The sequence below is a fragment of the Cladophialophora carrionii genome (assembly GCF_000365165.1).
Source record: "Cladophialophora carrionii CBS 160.54 unplaced genomic scaffold supercont1.6, whole genome shotgun sequence".
Lineage (NCBI taxonomy): Eukaryota > Fungi > Ascomycota > Eurotiomycetes > Chaetothyriales > Herpotrichiellaceae > Cladophialophora > Cladophialophora carrionii.
The window spans coordinates 1561047-1573365 of NW_008481831.1; the positions used below are offsets into that span (position 1 = coordinate 1561047).

A 12319-nucleotide genomic window follows, 5' to 3' on the forward strand; every position below is an offset into this window, starting at 1 on the left:
AAATAGTGACGAAGCAGGACACTGAGTGGGTAGATTTCGTTGATGCGCTCTCTTCAAGGTAATCTTTACATTATTCATGGCTGACCACGTCTTTGTTGCCCTGTGACTAAAGAGTCCCGTTCTATGGCGCCGGGCAGCACCGCGGACTACCTCCACAGCCCCGTGGGAGAGTTCTTCAACTGCGCCTCAACCCTCTCCAACCCTGACCACAAGCTAGTTTGATATTGCTCGTGAGTCGTTCCAATACTTTGCAGAAGCCCGAGAGCAGGCCGTGTTTGACCGTATCACTCCCGATCAACCTGCCAGGGGCCAATTAGTGTTTGTCATAACGTCGTATTTTCGTCGTCAATGTTTCTCATCGAGCGTCGCGACTCTATGGAGAAGAACGAATACCGGAATGCCCAGCCATAACTAGCAGCTTCAAGTCCGTCACCGCCAGTACAGTGAAGCTGGGAATACAAAGACGGCTCCCCTTGACCGCGATGAGTCGGGATGCGCGTCTTGGTTTGTTGAATGATAAAATGCCTCGTCAGTGAAGCAGTCCAAGTGGCCGTATTCTCACGTGCGAAGGTAAGGGACACTGTCGTAGAATGACACCATGGATGGTTGAAGTAACGGTAGAGACGCGGCTGGATCTGGCAATTGGAACCCTCTCTGAATCTCGGTCTCGACGAATGCTGAAGCTCTCTTGTATCGCTTGTCGCAGTACTTGTTGAATACTGCACTATGGTGCTTGCGCGGATCTTCGCAGCATTCCAGGAGGAGACCGACGAGTGGCTTCAGCTGTGAATAGGTGTAACCAGAATAGTACACATGATGAGGAGTCTATCATTATCAGCAAGAGACTTTTGCGCGTCGCTATTGTGGACTTACCCAGGTGCCTTTTCGAAGCATGGCGCGTGCTAAGCAATGCGACGCCGCCGCTGTAAAGCTAGGAGGGCTACCGATGAAACGTTCGTCCATCAGCGTGACCTCGAGAAAGTATTTGGCCAGCGTCCGTGTTTCAAGGTCATAGTCGTCTGCTTTGCTGATTCTCCTCAAGAAGCTCATGGGCCCCGGCCAACCCAACTCAAATTGGAGCATGGTGAGCATGAACCTCTCAGCCTTCAGGATTTCGTCCATGCTGTAGCCGCCATCGACCATGTAAACAATCTCTTGGACCGAGGGACAGTTGATCTCCTCATACTTGGCAGCGATGAAGATGGCTGTCGCACCAACGAGCTGTAATTTGCCGAGAGAAACAACCTTGCAGGAGAGGAATCTGTCAATATAGTTGACGGTGAGGAAAAGAGTCTCTGGTAGCAAGTTGAAGCGGAGGTGAACTTGAACCAGCCAGTCCATCAACACCGAGCGCATTGACCACTGAATCTCGTGCTGGTTGTCCATGTAATGAGCGTTGGGAAGCATCTTGATCTCGAGATGCTTCATGTAGTCGAAGATCTCTTCTCCATATTCAGCCACCATACTTGTGTCATAGCTCTCGTCTTCGACTTCTTCAGGAGAACGAGTTGCCTCGACCAGCTGTTTCGCCGCAGCAATCTCCTTACGGGCTCGTTGATTCATCTGGGGAAACAGAACCGTGGTGGCCCCGCCAGTGGTATTGTCCCCTTTGGATCGGAATGACCTGGCCGTCACGTAGCCCTCTTCTTCATAGTTGTCATCATCCTCTTCATCCCAGTACTCTTCCTGCTCGATCTTTCGTTGAATGTAGGAGTGATGCGGACTCAGAGGAGGGATGTTCTCAACCGGATTCACGAGCGTTGCCACCGCCATCGGTTGCGCTTCTTTTCGAACAGCCGGAGCATGTGTCTCCGTCGAGACCTGAAGATGATGAGGCACGAGGCGGTCGTAGGAATGTTCTGAAGGTTGCTGAGGAAGATATTCTGAAGCGGTGGCACTCACATCCTTGAACTCGATTTCGTTGTTGGCGTTGCTGGGGACAGGGGGGCCGAGGCTGACCTCTTCAATGCCGGGCAAGCTGGTGTCAGAGTGAAGATTTTGATTTTCCTTCGTCGGCTCAGTGGGAACTGGCGCAGGGGCCGGAGGAGGGAGAAGACAAGTCTGAGGCTCAGTTGAAGACTGAGCAAGGTCCAACACCGGCTCTTTTTCTGGTAGAGCGTTGACAGCTTCCGATGAAGGGAGTTCCGTCTCTTGAACCACGCCGAGTCGAGTATCCTTGAAGATGGCTGTGTGACGCTTGGTCAAGGTTTTCTTGTGTGGCTGTAACGAGCCACCATCTATCGTTGAAGGATTCGTGGAGGCTTTGGACGCCGTGACAGCGCTCGCCCCGGCAAGAATGTTCTTCAATCCTATCTGGGCCGGTCGCAGCAGGGCAAGGGATCTTCTCTGTTCTAGGGACTGGTTGGGCTTGATGTTGCCCTTCGTCTGTAGAGTTGAATCATCTTTGCTCGGTCTACCTGCAGCAATGTTGCTCACGTCGCCAAAAGCAGTTCGCTTCGCCGCAGCCTTAAGACCTTGACTTTCGGCAAACGTCGTCACAAGAGCCGGACTTGACTTGTTTCGGTGATGGATTGTCTTGGTAGGATGGCCTTCAGGGGGCATGTTTTCGTCGTTTCTGACGCGTAGAGGCCGCGGTGGGCGCTGTGGCTGTTGGAAAGTCAGCGACATTATGAATGCTTTGGGGGCTAGACTCCTCGCGTGAAATCACCGACAGGACACAGAGCGCGTCGCTAAGGGGTATATGTGGCGGATGAAAGAGAAGTTCACTCACTTTCACATCCATCTTTGAGCAATCTGGTCGTCTAGAGTCTGACCATCAGTCTGTCGGAAGCGATGGAGGTGAGGGAGGGTGAAGGGTTGGCGGACACCCCTAGACTATGCTGTACGCGACACAGCCGTGGACATTCACTCGCAGTGATGAGAAGCGCTCGTGTCGTAGAAAGGAGAGGACAATCGAGGTCAGACAAGAGTATCGATGCAGACTCTATGGTTGCAGGAGGGAGCACCGCATAGTGGTTGATCCTGACAACAAAACAAGACAGCAGTATTTTGTTATGATGGGTTATGCAGGTTTCGAAGTTGCATGCACAGAGGTAAACACCCGGGTCCGCTGTGATTGGTCAATGGCGGCTCTGCTAGGCTCTTGCCGCAATTGGCTTGCCAAGGCTGAACTAGCCTAAAGCCGAACTTCGTAAACAACACGTCACTTCGAGAACAACCAAACCAGCTTCTGCCAGCTTCAGAGCAACCAGCAACTCCTGTATACAAGGCAGAGCTCACCATCTGGCCCGCTACGGGCACAAAGACGGCCCATCCAATTCTTGGATACCCACGACTGCAAATGTCTTTTGAGACACGCAAACCTCGGAAGTGACGTCACCGAGCGCGCAGTTCGCCAGCTAGTCGCGAAGTCACCTGCTTTCAGAGTTTGGGTAAAGCTCTAATTACGCCCAATCATCAACCCATCGCATCGAATGCGGTGTACAATCATGCTACTTATCTCATCGCGATAGGGACAACAAGGTGATGCGTTCCACATTGTTGCTCCCAACAGGATTTGTGATGGCTCTTCTTCGAGCCATGCAGTTGCCGGCTGGTCGCGCTTGAGGCCAGCCGTCCTCCCTGGGGCGCTTACTCAACCTCAAACAAGGTCGTCGGACCGTCACCACGAATGACAAGCCATGGTCAATGATACAGCAAATGTCCGCGATGACAGCTCTACTAATACCCTGTCAGATAGATCGAGCCAGAAGCATGATTGGCCGGCGAATTCATAATTCGCAGTGCTGCCCTCACTTAAGGTGGGCTTCTGCGAACGTCAAACAGGGCATCGTAGTCTTGCTCTGGTCTACTCAATGCATAGTTTGTGGAGACTTGTCGCTCGTCGCCCTGGGCGGCAGATGGGATGATATATCGCGCCGACAGAGGTGCAACTCTCAGAAAGCGACCACCCGAGGTCTCGGAGTTTCTTGCGCAAAACTTTGAATTTGGCAGCCCACGAAGCTTGTCATTGGTATCAATGTGACGGCCCCAATTTGCACCATCCTGCTTGCGCCTAACCGCGCTTACTACTGGCGACTTCCTATCTGATGTTTCAGCATCCCGATCCTGCCTTCCGAGGCCATTGAGAGACGATGGAATGCCTAGTGCGGAGTGGGCTCCTCGTGAATGATATACCTCATAGAAGTGTTGGGTGGGGATGGCCAAGTCTGATCATCAGTGACGGCAAGACGCGCTGATCCCGTCACCGCGCTGAGATGCGATGCGACCTCGACGGCCGGGACATTGGCATTTCTGCGAATCGTAATGGCATCCGGGCCAGGGATCCCACACCGTATATACGCATAAGGATGCTACTACCATCAACTCTCTCCTGCGCATAATGCGTGGCGGCTGGTTTGAGGGGGCCGCGAGTTCCGCGCTGCCGCCAAGATCCTGGTCGAGTGTGGGAACCGCCCGTGTCCATCACTGCGGATCGCGAAAGGCCGAAGACGGCTCGAACGATAACCATCTCATTGCCGCTGTGGCGGGCTGGCAATAGCTCGATTACCGTAGACTTATCTCCATCAGCAGTGCGCAGCCCGGCTTGAGGAAGGGTGGGCTGAGCCCTCGGAAAGTTTGTGGGCAATTTGTGGCAGCCACCGCGGCAAGCCCACGTTCGAGTTGTCGAGGGATTGGTCGAATGACGGCGGCGGATGCTTGCCTGTTTCTGCGACGGCCTCTTGAACGGCATCCAAACTCCTTGAACTCCACTCAAATACGGCTCAGAAAAGGTCACAGCTCCAGGCTACGGTATTACAGGCCCAAACGCTGACGCTTGCTAATCTTTGCCATAGCGGCCATACAACGCTCGCCAGACCAATGCACGACGGCCACTTTTCGACCATCATTTCACCCGAGTGAGGGGTTCGCCTTCTTTTCATTCTTTTTGTTACTGAAGCCAGCGCATCGCCGGGTCTGGCTCGCATTTAATGTCCTCACCTTTCCGCGTTCGAATCGCCGGGGCTTCTCAGCGCCGCCTGCTGACTGCCTCAGGGTTCGCCCTTTGTCTCTGCTGCCCGGCCTCTAATCCGGCCATACACACCACGGCATCTTCTCAGCCTGCCAGTCCCGGATGGCTCACGACACCGCTCGGGTTGTCACCGAGGGCGATTGGCTCATGGCTTGACGACTATCCCGTCACCTGATACCGCTATGCCCTCAAGCGACCGACCTAGCTGGCAGGTGGTCGCTGTCCAAGATATGCACCGGCGCTGTGCCATGCAATTGAAGCTCGACCGAGTAGTCACTGTACAGTAGTCTGGGTGCAAGATTCGCGGCTGTCCGCTCGTCGCTTTCTTGCTTTCTTGGGGCGACCAGCGTCGAGCTCTGTGCGAATAATCAGCGTCTTCATAATCGTAGTTTCTACACTGTTCGAAGCCAGCTGCACGTTCCTGTGGTACGAGTACGTACTGGCATAGTTGGACCGGGGGTGGGCCCCGTTTCACACACCCGTTGACCATTGCGCATCCCAAGCCTCAATTCGCACCTTGCCTTCCCTTCTTCCCTTGACCTCAGCCCTCCGACCTGTTTCCTGTCGTTACCTTCTCACCTCCTACCTGCAACCACTTCAGGCCATTGGAGTGCCATCGAGAGAGTCTAGCCGTTCTACCTTTACTCTTGACCTCTCTTCGGCCCGCCACATCAGACAGACCATCACCGTTGTCACCATGCTCTAGCTCTCAGCAATGCCTGGGCGGTAGAGCCGGATCCCATTGCAACTCCCGTTGCGCACTTTCCAGTCCCTGTCATTTCAGTTCTCAAGTCGTCGCAAGCCTTCACCGTTGCCTTTCGCGGCCTCCACTTTGTGTAAGTTGCATGTACTTTGACGGTATGTTGAAGCCCACAGCCCCCCAACCATCTGCCACATCGCCAGGCCTGCCCGGCTGCATTGGTCATTCCCAACCAAAGGTCCCTGGTCGCTAGAGCACAACACAGCTAACTATCATACTCAGGGCATCAATCGATCGAAATCAGGCCCTGACTTTCTGTGACAAAGCCTCCCTCCCCCAGCCGATCCTTAATGATCGCTGCCGCGGCGCCCGCAGTATAAGAGGCAGAGCACATACACCGAAGCCCCTAGACGGTATGCAGGTATCCAGCCTGCTGTCTACCGACAGTGAACAAACTCCCAAGGCGAAAATGCTTCCTGCCAAGTCTGTCTCCTTTGAGCTCCTCCTGGACGAGGGCTCAAAGACGAGGGCACGTATCCCACTCAGAGTGGTGCTCAACACCCATGACACCACCGAGTCTATCATCACCACAGTTAAGAATTTCTACGGAATATATGACGGTCACGGAGTGACCTTTGAAGATGCCTTGGGAAACACATTGATTGCCTCGTACGACAATCTGGCTCACAATTCCACAGTTCATGTGCGCATTGTGCCGGCCCTACAGGCTACATCCAATGCGAATCCACATGGATTTCACATTGAAAATGGCTATGAACCCAGACGACGCCCTAGTCTAGGTGAGCCATTCTCGATGCTGCCTCCTCATCTGCGCGAGCAGTCCCAGTCGCCCTCGAGGCCTGCGTCGCGGGTTGCGCGAAAACGGAGCACATCTCCGATTCAAAGTCGAGGTCGTCGCAGTGCATCCCAACAGAAAGGCACCTCATATGGTGCAGCCAGTCGTGGTTCCAGTGCCAACGGAAGCTTCCACGAGGACAATGGATACAGCGATAGTGACGCCGGGCGCAGTTCAATCTCCGGGTCCAAGAAAGCCAAAAGCGAGCAATTCGCCAGCTCAGACATCAGTACAGCCAACGTGCTTCAAGATGGTCGACGCGGGCAGCCCATCTTTGACAGCTCGGTAAGTGCCCGGTCCTTCCATGTTCTCGCCCCCGTGCTGACCTGGGCCACCAGACTTTGCCTCTTTTCGTCCCTCCTCAGGTACCCGTGACTGCCTCCCAGTCTTCCATATCACCTCAGCGACGTTCGCTCCCACAGGAGGGGCCCTCGCCTTTACACCCTCCTGGGCAGAAGCTGTACGGATATGGGCAAGTTCCGGCCTTGTCCCCACAAAGTTATGGGCAGAACTCCAATGGTTTCGCCTATGGATATGGCAGAGGCGATGCAGTTGCAGAAATGGGCACACCAATACACCAACATGGCCACCGACTTCGAGACAGGTCGAGCATGCAGCAAGGCCATGCTGGGAGGCAGGGATTTGTTGGCAATGGGGTGCTCCCAACTCCAGATCCCACCGTGGCCAGCTGCATTTCGGATGAAGATGTCGCCCGTACACTGATCGCTCTTGGAGATGCTTCGAACTACTCCCACGGGCGCACCTCCAATTCCACTATGGATGAAACTTTTAGCGCTGTCGCCGATGCGGCCTCCTCCACAGGTGGTACAAGTGACAGCGATGAGTATAGCGATGCAGAAGGAGAGTCGCCTAAACACGGGAAATATCTGGAAGAGAACGATGCGGACTATGCTCATGACGGCACTAAGGGTGAACCTGACGAGTATGACGCTCCTCCGAAGACCAAGAAGATCAAGACGAAGATGCATGATGGGCCCACCAATGGATTCCGAGCCAAGTCCACTTCATCGGTGAAGAACAGCAAGTCTTCGAAGCCTCGGACAAATTCGTTGTCAAAGACAAAGTCGGTACAACCAGGACTGATGAAAGCACCATCCATCCCTGCCTCTGCCGGGCAGGTCAGGAAATCGTCGGGTTCTAGCCTCAATTTTCAACATTCGCTTGGCGCAGATGAAGAAGATCTGTCTTCCAAACCCCGTTGCCAGCGATGCCGGAAGAGCAAAAAAGGTTGCGACCGCCAACGGCCTTGCGGACGATGCAAGGACGCCGGTATTGGCATCGAAGGATGCATCAGCGAAGACGAAGGGAATGGACGAAAGGGCCGATATGGTAGGCACATGGGAGTTTCTGTCAAGAAAACGGGTGAGAGTGCCTTGGCAGACGAGCCTTACGAGATTATGACTGGAGTCGACGTTTCCGACGAGGCGTCTGGCATGCATGGCAGTCCCGAGAAGAACAAGAAGAGAAAGAGATGAGCAGCCTGTTGTTTCTACCAAGCGCAATTTCGTTCGAACGAAGGCATCAAGGAGGGTGGGCGAGGCCATTTGGGAAATAGAATTGACCAGGGAGGGGTGAGTGTATTGGATTTGACCAGGCCGCGAGGCCCTCGTGTGACGAGATGGACGGCTGGCGACGGTGCCGGATGTGCATTTGAGCTTTGTTTGCCAATGAGTTTGGCATTCGTTCGAGTCGAGGAAGCGTGGGGCAATTGTCACGCGGTGTTTGAGCAAACCGAGGGTCTCGTTTGTGGGTTGTATGTCGCTTTGAGACGAAAATTGGCGAATGCTTCTGATCTATTCTTCCACGCAAGGGGGAATATCGAATTGACAAGGATCCAGTAGTATCTATGAATGTACGAAATGAGAGGGATTCCGTCCCGTGCAAACATTCGATTCTGGCGATGCGCGGCCGACGCAGCCTTGTGCGGGGTGATTTCACAGACGAGGCTGAGCTTTGCTGGTTAGCGAGTGGAGACTGCGAAATATTTCCCGAAGAGGTCTTGAAGAAGCAGTCAGATTGACTTCGCTCAGCCTGGGTCAGTCAATGAATCCCACACCTCAGCGACATCAATAACAGCGCCCCGAGTGACCACACTCAGTGTCTTCCACCTCGTTCCCGACCAGGCCTTGCCGATCACCCGCACGGCTCTCGGAAAACGATCTGCACTCAGCTCGCGATTGTGACCAAACAATTTCACTTCTGAACTGCACTATGCGTCGCGACTCATGACCGTGACGACAAACCCCAATAATTCAGGGGCACTTTGAAGGCGTTCGCTATGCCAGACACACCCGCAGCCTCGACACCCAAGCCCACGACGCGCGGGCGCGGCGCACCCAGACCTCGCGGCGGCATCCAGCGTAAATCGAAAGCCGAACGGGAACAATTCGCCAAAGAAGAAGCGGAGCGTCAGAAAGCACGCGCTGCCGAACACGAAGCTTCGACACGGGGCGCAAGGGGAGGAAGCAGGGCAGTCAATCGTGGACGGGGCGGGGCCACACCGGCTCAGAGACAAGGCCCGGCGGCCGGTGGAGGTGTTTTTGGTGGTGGTGGCGGCGGTCTCACAACCACCCAGTCGAGGCAGAAGTATGAGGGGTATGCTGAGTTGTTGGAGGGTGGAGTGAACAGACGTGGTCCCGAGGATGCGTTGCCAGGAGACGGTGATGCCGGAGGCGCAGGAGGGAGTAGAAGAAGTGGTGGCGCAGGCACATCCAAGGGGGGTGGTGGAGGAGGAGGAGGTGGTGGTGGTGGTGGTGCTAGAGCCCCAACGGCAGGAGAAACGATAGAGACAACTACGGATGACGAACGCGACGATGGACCGAAACGAGACATCGAGCGCATTTGGATCTCGAGCGACGAGGACAAAGACGACGCCGACGCCGACGACGCCATCATGTCGAGTTCGAGAAAGGGCAAGCAGAAAGCCCCCGCCACTAGCACTGCACCGAAGCCGTCACGATCGGGGGCAGGCCTACGACCGGTCCGCGCACCTCGGACGCAGAGAGAAGAGGAGGACCGACCCGGGCGAGATGGCAGCGCGGTGCGCAGGAAACGCGCACCTTTAAGCAAGAAACCGGACGTTGGACCCCTAGAAGTATCCTCAGATGACCACAGAGAAAGAGACGGGGACGCCGTGGAAATGGATATGGACATGGACGTCGACAGAGAAGACTCGGTCCAATTCATCAAAGAACAGCCCTCGAGTCCGGAGCTGCGCAAGCGAGCGCTCAAGAAACAACCCGGCGTGCCATACAGGCACGGGCCCCTCAAAGCGTCCGCCAACGAAACGCTCGAAGAACGAGCTGAGCGACTGCGCATGCAAGACGACGTCGACAAGCTGCGCCACATCTTCGTCCCCAAGAACGAGAATAGCGACGGAGACGTCGACGAGCCCGCAGGCCCGCACGACGGCAAGCTTCTCCTCTTCCAACTGCCGCCTCTGACGCCCTTTCTGGTCGAGCCCGACGCCTCCACCACGGGCACGGGCACGGGCACAGACTCAGAACCAAAAGTCAAGACGGAACCGACGACGACGATGGCCGCGAACGGCACCGTCGACCTCGAGACCCTCCCTGACGCGCCTCCCACCACGACAGACGGACCCGTGAAACATGATCCGGACCGCGACGGAGAAGCCAATAAGTCGTCCTCGTCGTCACGGAATAAGTCCCAGATACAACTTCCCGGCGAGGACGGCCTCCTTACCGCAACGGCACCCCTGCGTCTACCCGCCGGTGCGGTGGGCAAGCTGCAAGTCCACAAGTCCGGCAAAGTGACGCTCGACTGGGGCGGCACCGACATGGAAGTCAAGCTGGGAAGCGAGGTGGATTTCCTACAGGATGTCGTGCTGGTGGAACGGGGGCGCCGTAAGCAGGATGGAGATGGGGACGAAGATGAACACGCAGAAGGTGGTGGTGGTGTTGAAGGTGAAGGTGAAGGTGCAGGACAAGGCAAGAAAGACACCAAAGGAAGGGCGTACGCTCTCGGCCACGTGAGGCAAAAGTTGATCTTGATCCCGGATTGGGCCAAGTTGTACGATTGATGGATGGATGGATGGAGACGATTGGGCTGATCGATTGATCGATCGATGGATTGATCAGTTTGAATCGACGACTTTCAGTGGTCTTTTCCCCGGACATAATGGGGGCCCTTTTGTGAATGAACGAATGGATGATGCCTTTGCCTGGCTGGCTGGCTGGCTGGGTGGATGGCTTGCATGGAAAAGCGGCACATACAAAATGAGATACCTTCCCTCAGTTTAGCATAGCATAGCGTAGCGTAGCATAGCGACGGACGTGTATGTTTCCCTTCATGGCCGAGAGGGATGAAAAGCCTTGGATGGTAGAATCCCGCAGGATGTACTCGATAGCCCGTAGACATGTGCGGATATATGGCTTGCAAGACTGCGCGATCTATTGCTATACCGACTCTACAGGCTTTCAAACTTTCATCCCGCTCAAGCGAAGGATCCCCTCGTCTGTACTCTGCATATCGGAAGCAGACGCTCTTTGGGGTTTCTTTTTCCAAAAATACGGAATATACGACTCCTGGTCCCAACCAAGGCATACCCAGTTGCCGCCGATCCAAACTCCAGGCCATACCTTTTTGTTCCGTGTCCAATATGTTGCGCCAGACGCCGCTCCAGGCCGTTTTGATCGAGGCAGGCTGATCGAAGGCCATTCGATCGATTGATCATTATATCCAATAAGTCCCCTCGCCATCGACTTTGTGGTGTCAAAGCACGCTTGGCAAGAATAGAAAGCGGCGAGCCTCTTCCGGTAATCTATGCAGTCTGTGTCCTCGCCTCTTGACGCCAACCCAGACACACGCTCTTATCCGAGACCCTAACCAACAGCTGCCCTGTCCTTTAAACGTCTTCACGCACTCCAGGTCTGCGGCTTCCGCACCTCCATTTCCAGCTCGGTGGTATCTTCGCCCCGATCACCGGCAAAGGGAGCTTGTGTCGGTTCCGCCAGCACCACCGCCCGCTTACTCCTCACCTGCCCGACCGTACCCTGGATGGTGCCCAGGCCGATCGTCCCCGGCACAGGGCTGGGCCACTGATCTGGCACGGGGGCGAACGTCTGCGTGTACACGACGGGGACCTGGGCGAACGACCCCGGCGCCACCTCACTGTTGATGTAGTACGTCGTGATGGGGCTGATCTGGCCGACCGCCGTCGGTTGGGCGTCTGGGGCGGCCACCGGGGCGCCTTGTCGTTTCTTGAGCTCCGGGACCGCGAATGCGTCCAGGCCCAACGGGAGGATGATGTCGTCGTCGTCGTTCGAAGAGTGTGGTGCGGGTGTCGGCGTTGGCGTCGACGTGGGGATCGACGTAACGGGTGCGAGGGTCGCGATGGGAACCCAGTGCGCGGTGTCGAGTTCGAGTTCCGAGGGGAGGGCGTGACGTTGTAGATCGTTGTTGTCGATGGGAGGGTGGATGTTTAGGGGCACAAAGGCATGGATTGTGCTGTAGAGCAGGGAGGAGAGGAGCAGCGTCTTCATCGAGGGCGTCGACATGGTGGGAAGAGAGCTGTGATATCGTGCTCCCGATTCGGCTCGAGTGAGTGGTCGATGGGAGCGAGCCTCGTTTCGTCCGGGCCGCTTCAGATCGTGGTTGTGCGATTATGTGTTGTTTGTGCTATGCGACGGTGAAAGGGGGGGCTTCGTGGAATCAAAGGACAGGTCTCGATGCGCTCGTGGCATGAAGTTGCATACTCGGTACGCACACTCACGCAATGGACTGGAGGCAGCAGCGAACGACGGTGAGG

At 55.6% G+C, this 12319-nt stretch overlaps 4 protein-coding genes across 4 annotated transcripts; 2 read left to right on the forward strand and 2 right to left on the reverse strand.

Annotated features, from left to right (window-relative positions):
- Positions 1–558: 558 nt before the first annotated feature.
- Positions 559–2628, reverse strand: G647_07532 (uncharacterized protein; the record flags this gene model as incomplete). The annotated part of the gene is made up of 2 exons (XM_008731847.1): positions 559–825; positions 874–2628. 2 exons carry the CDS (start codon positions 2626–2628, stop codon positions 559–561), a joined length of 2022 nt encoding a protein of 673 aa, XP_008730069.1.
- Positions 2629–6141: 3513 nt separating this feature from the next.
- Positions 6142–8024, forward strand: G647_07533 (uncharacterized protein; the record flags this gene model as incomplete). Its single annotated transcript, XM_008731848.1, has 2 exons — positions 6142–6813; positions 6867–8024. The coding sequence occupies 2 exons, from the start codon at positions 6142–6144 to the stop codon at positions 8022–8024; spliced, it is 1830 nt and encodes a 609-aa protein (XP_008730070.1).
- Positions 8025–8827: 803 nt separating this feature from the next.
- Positions 8828–10591, forward strand: G647_07534 (uncharacterized protein; the record flags this gene model as incomplete). Its single annotated transcript, XM_008731849.1, has 1 exon — positions 8828–10591. The coding sequence occupies one exon, from the start codon at positions 8828–8830 to the stop codon at positions 10589–10591; it is 1764 nt and encodes a 587-aa protein (XP_008730071.1).
- Positions 10592–11426: 835 nt separating this feature from the next.
- On the reverse strand, positions 11427–12068 carry G647_07535 (uncharacterized protein; the record flags this gene model as incomplete). Its single annotated transcript, XM_008731850.1, has 1 exon — positions 11427–12068. One exon carries the CDS (start codon positions 12066–12068, stop codon positions 11427–11429), a length of 642 nt encoding a protein of 213 aa, XP_008730072.1.
- Between the last annotated feature and the right edge of the window lie 251 nt (positions 12069–12319).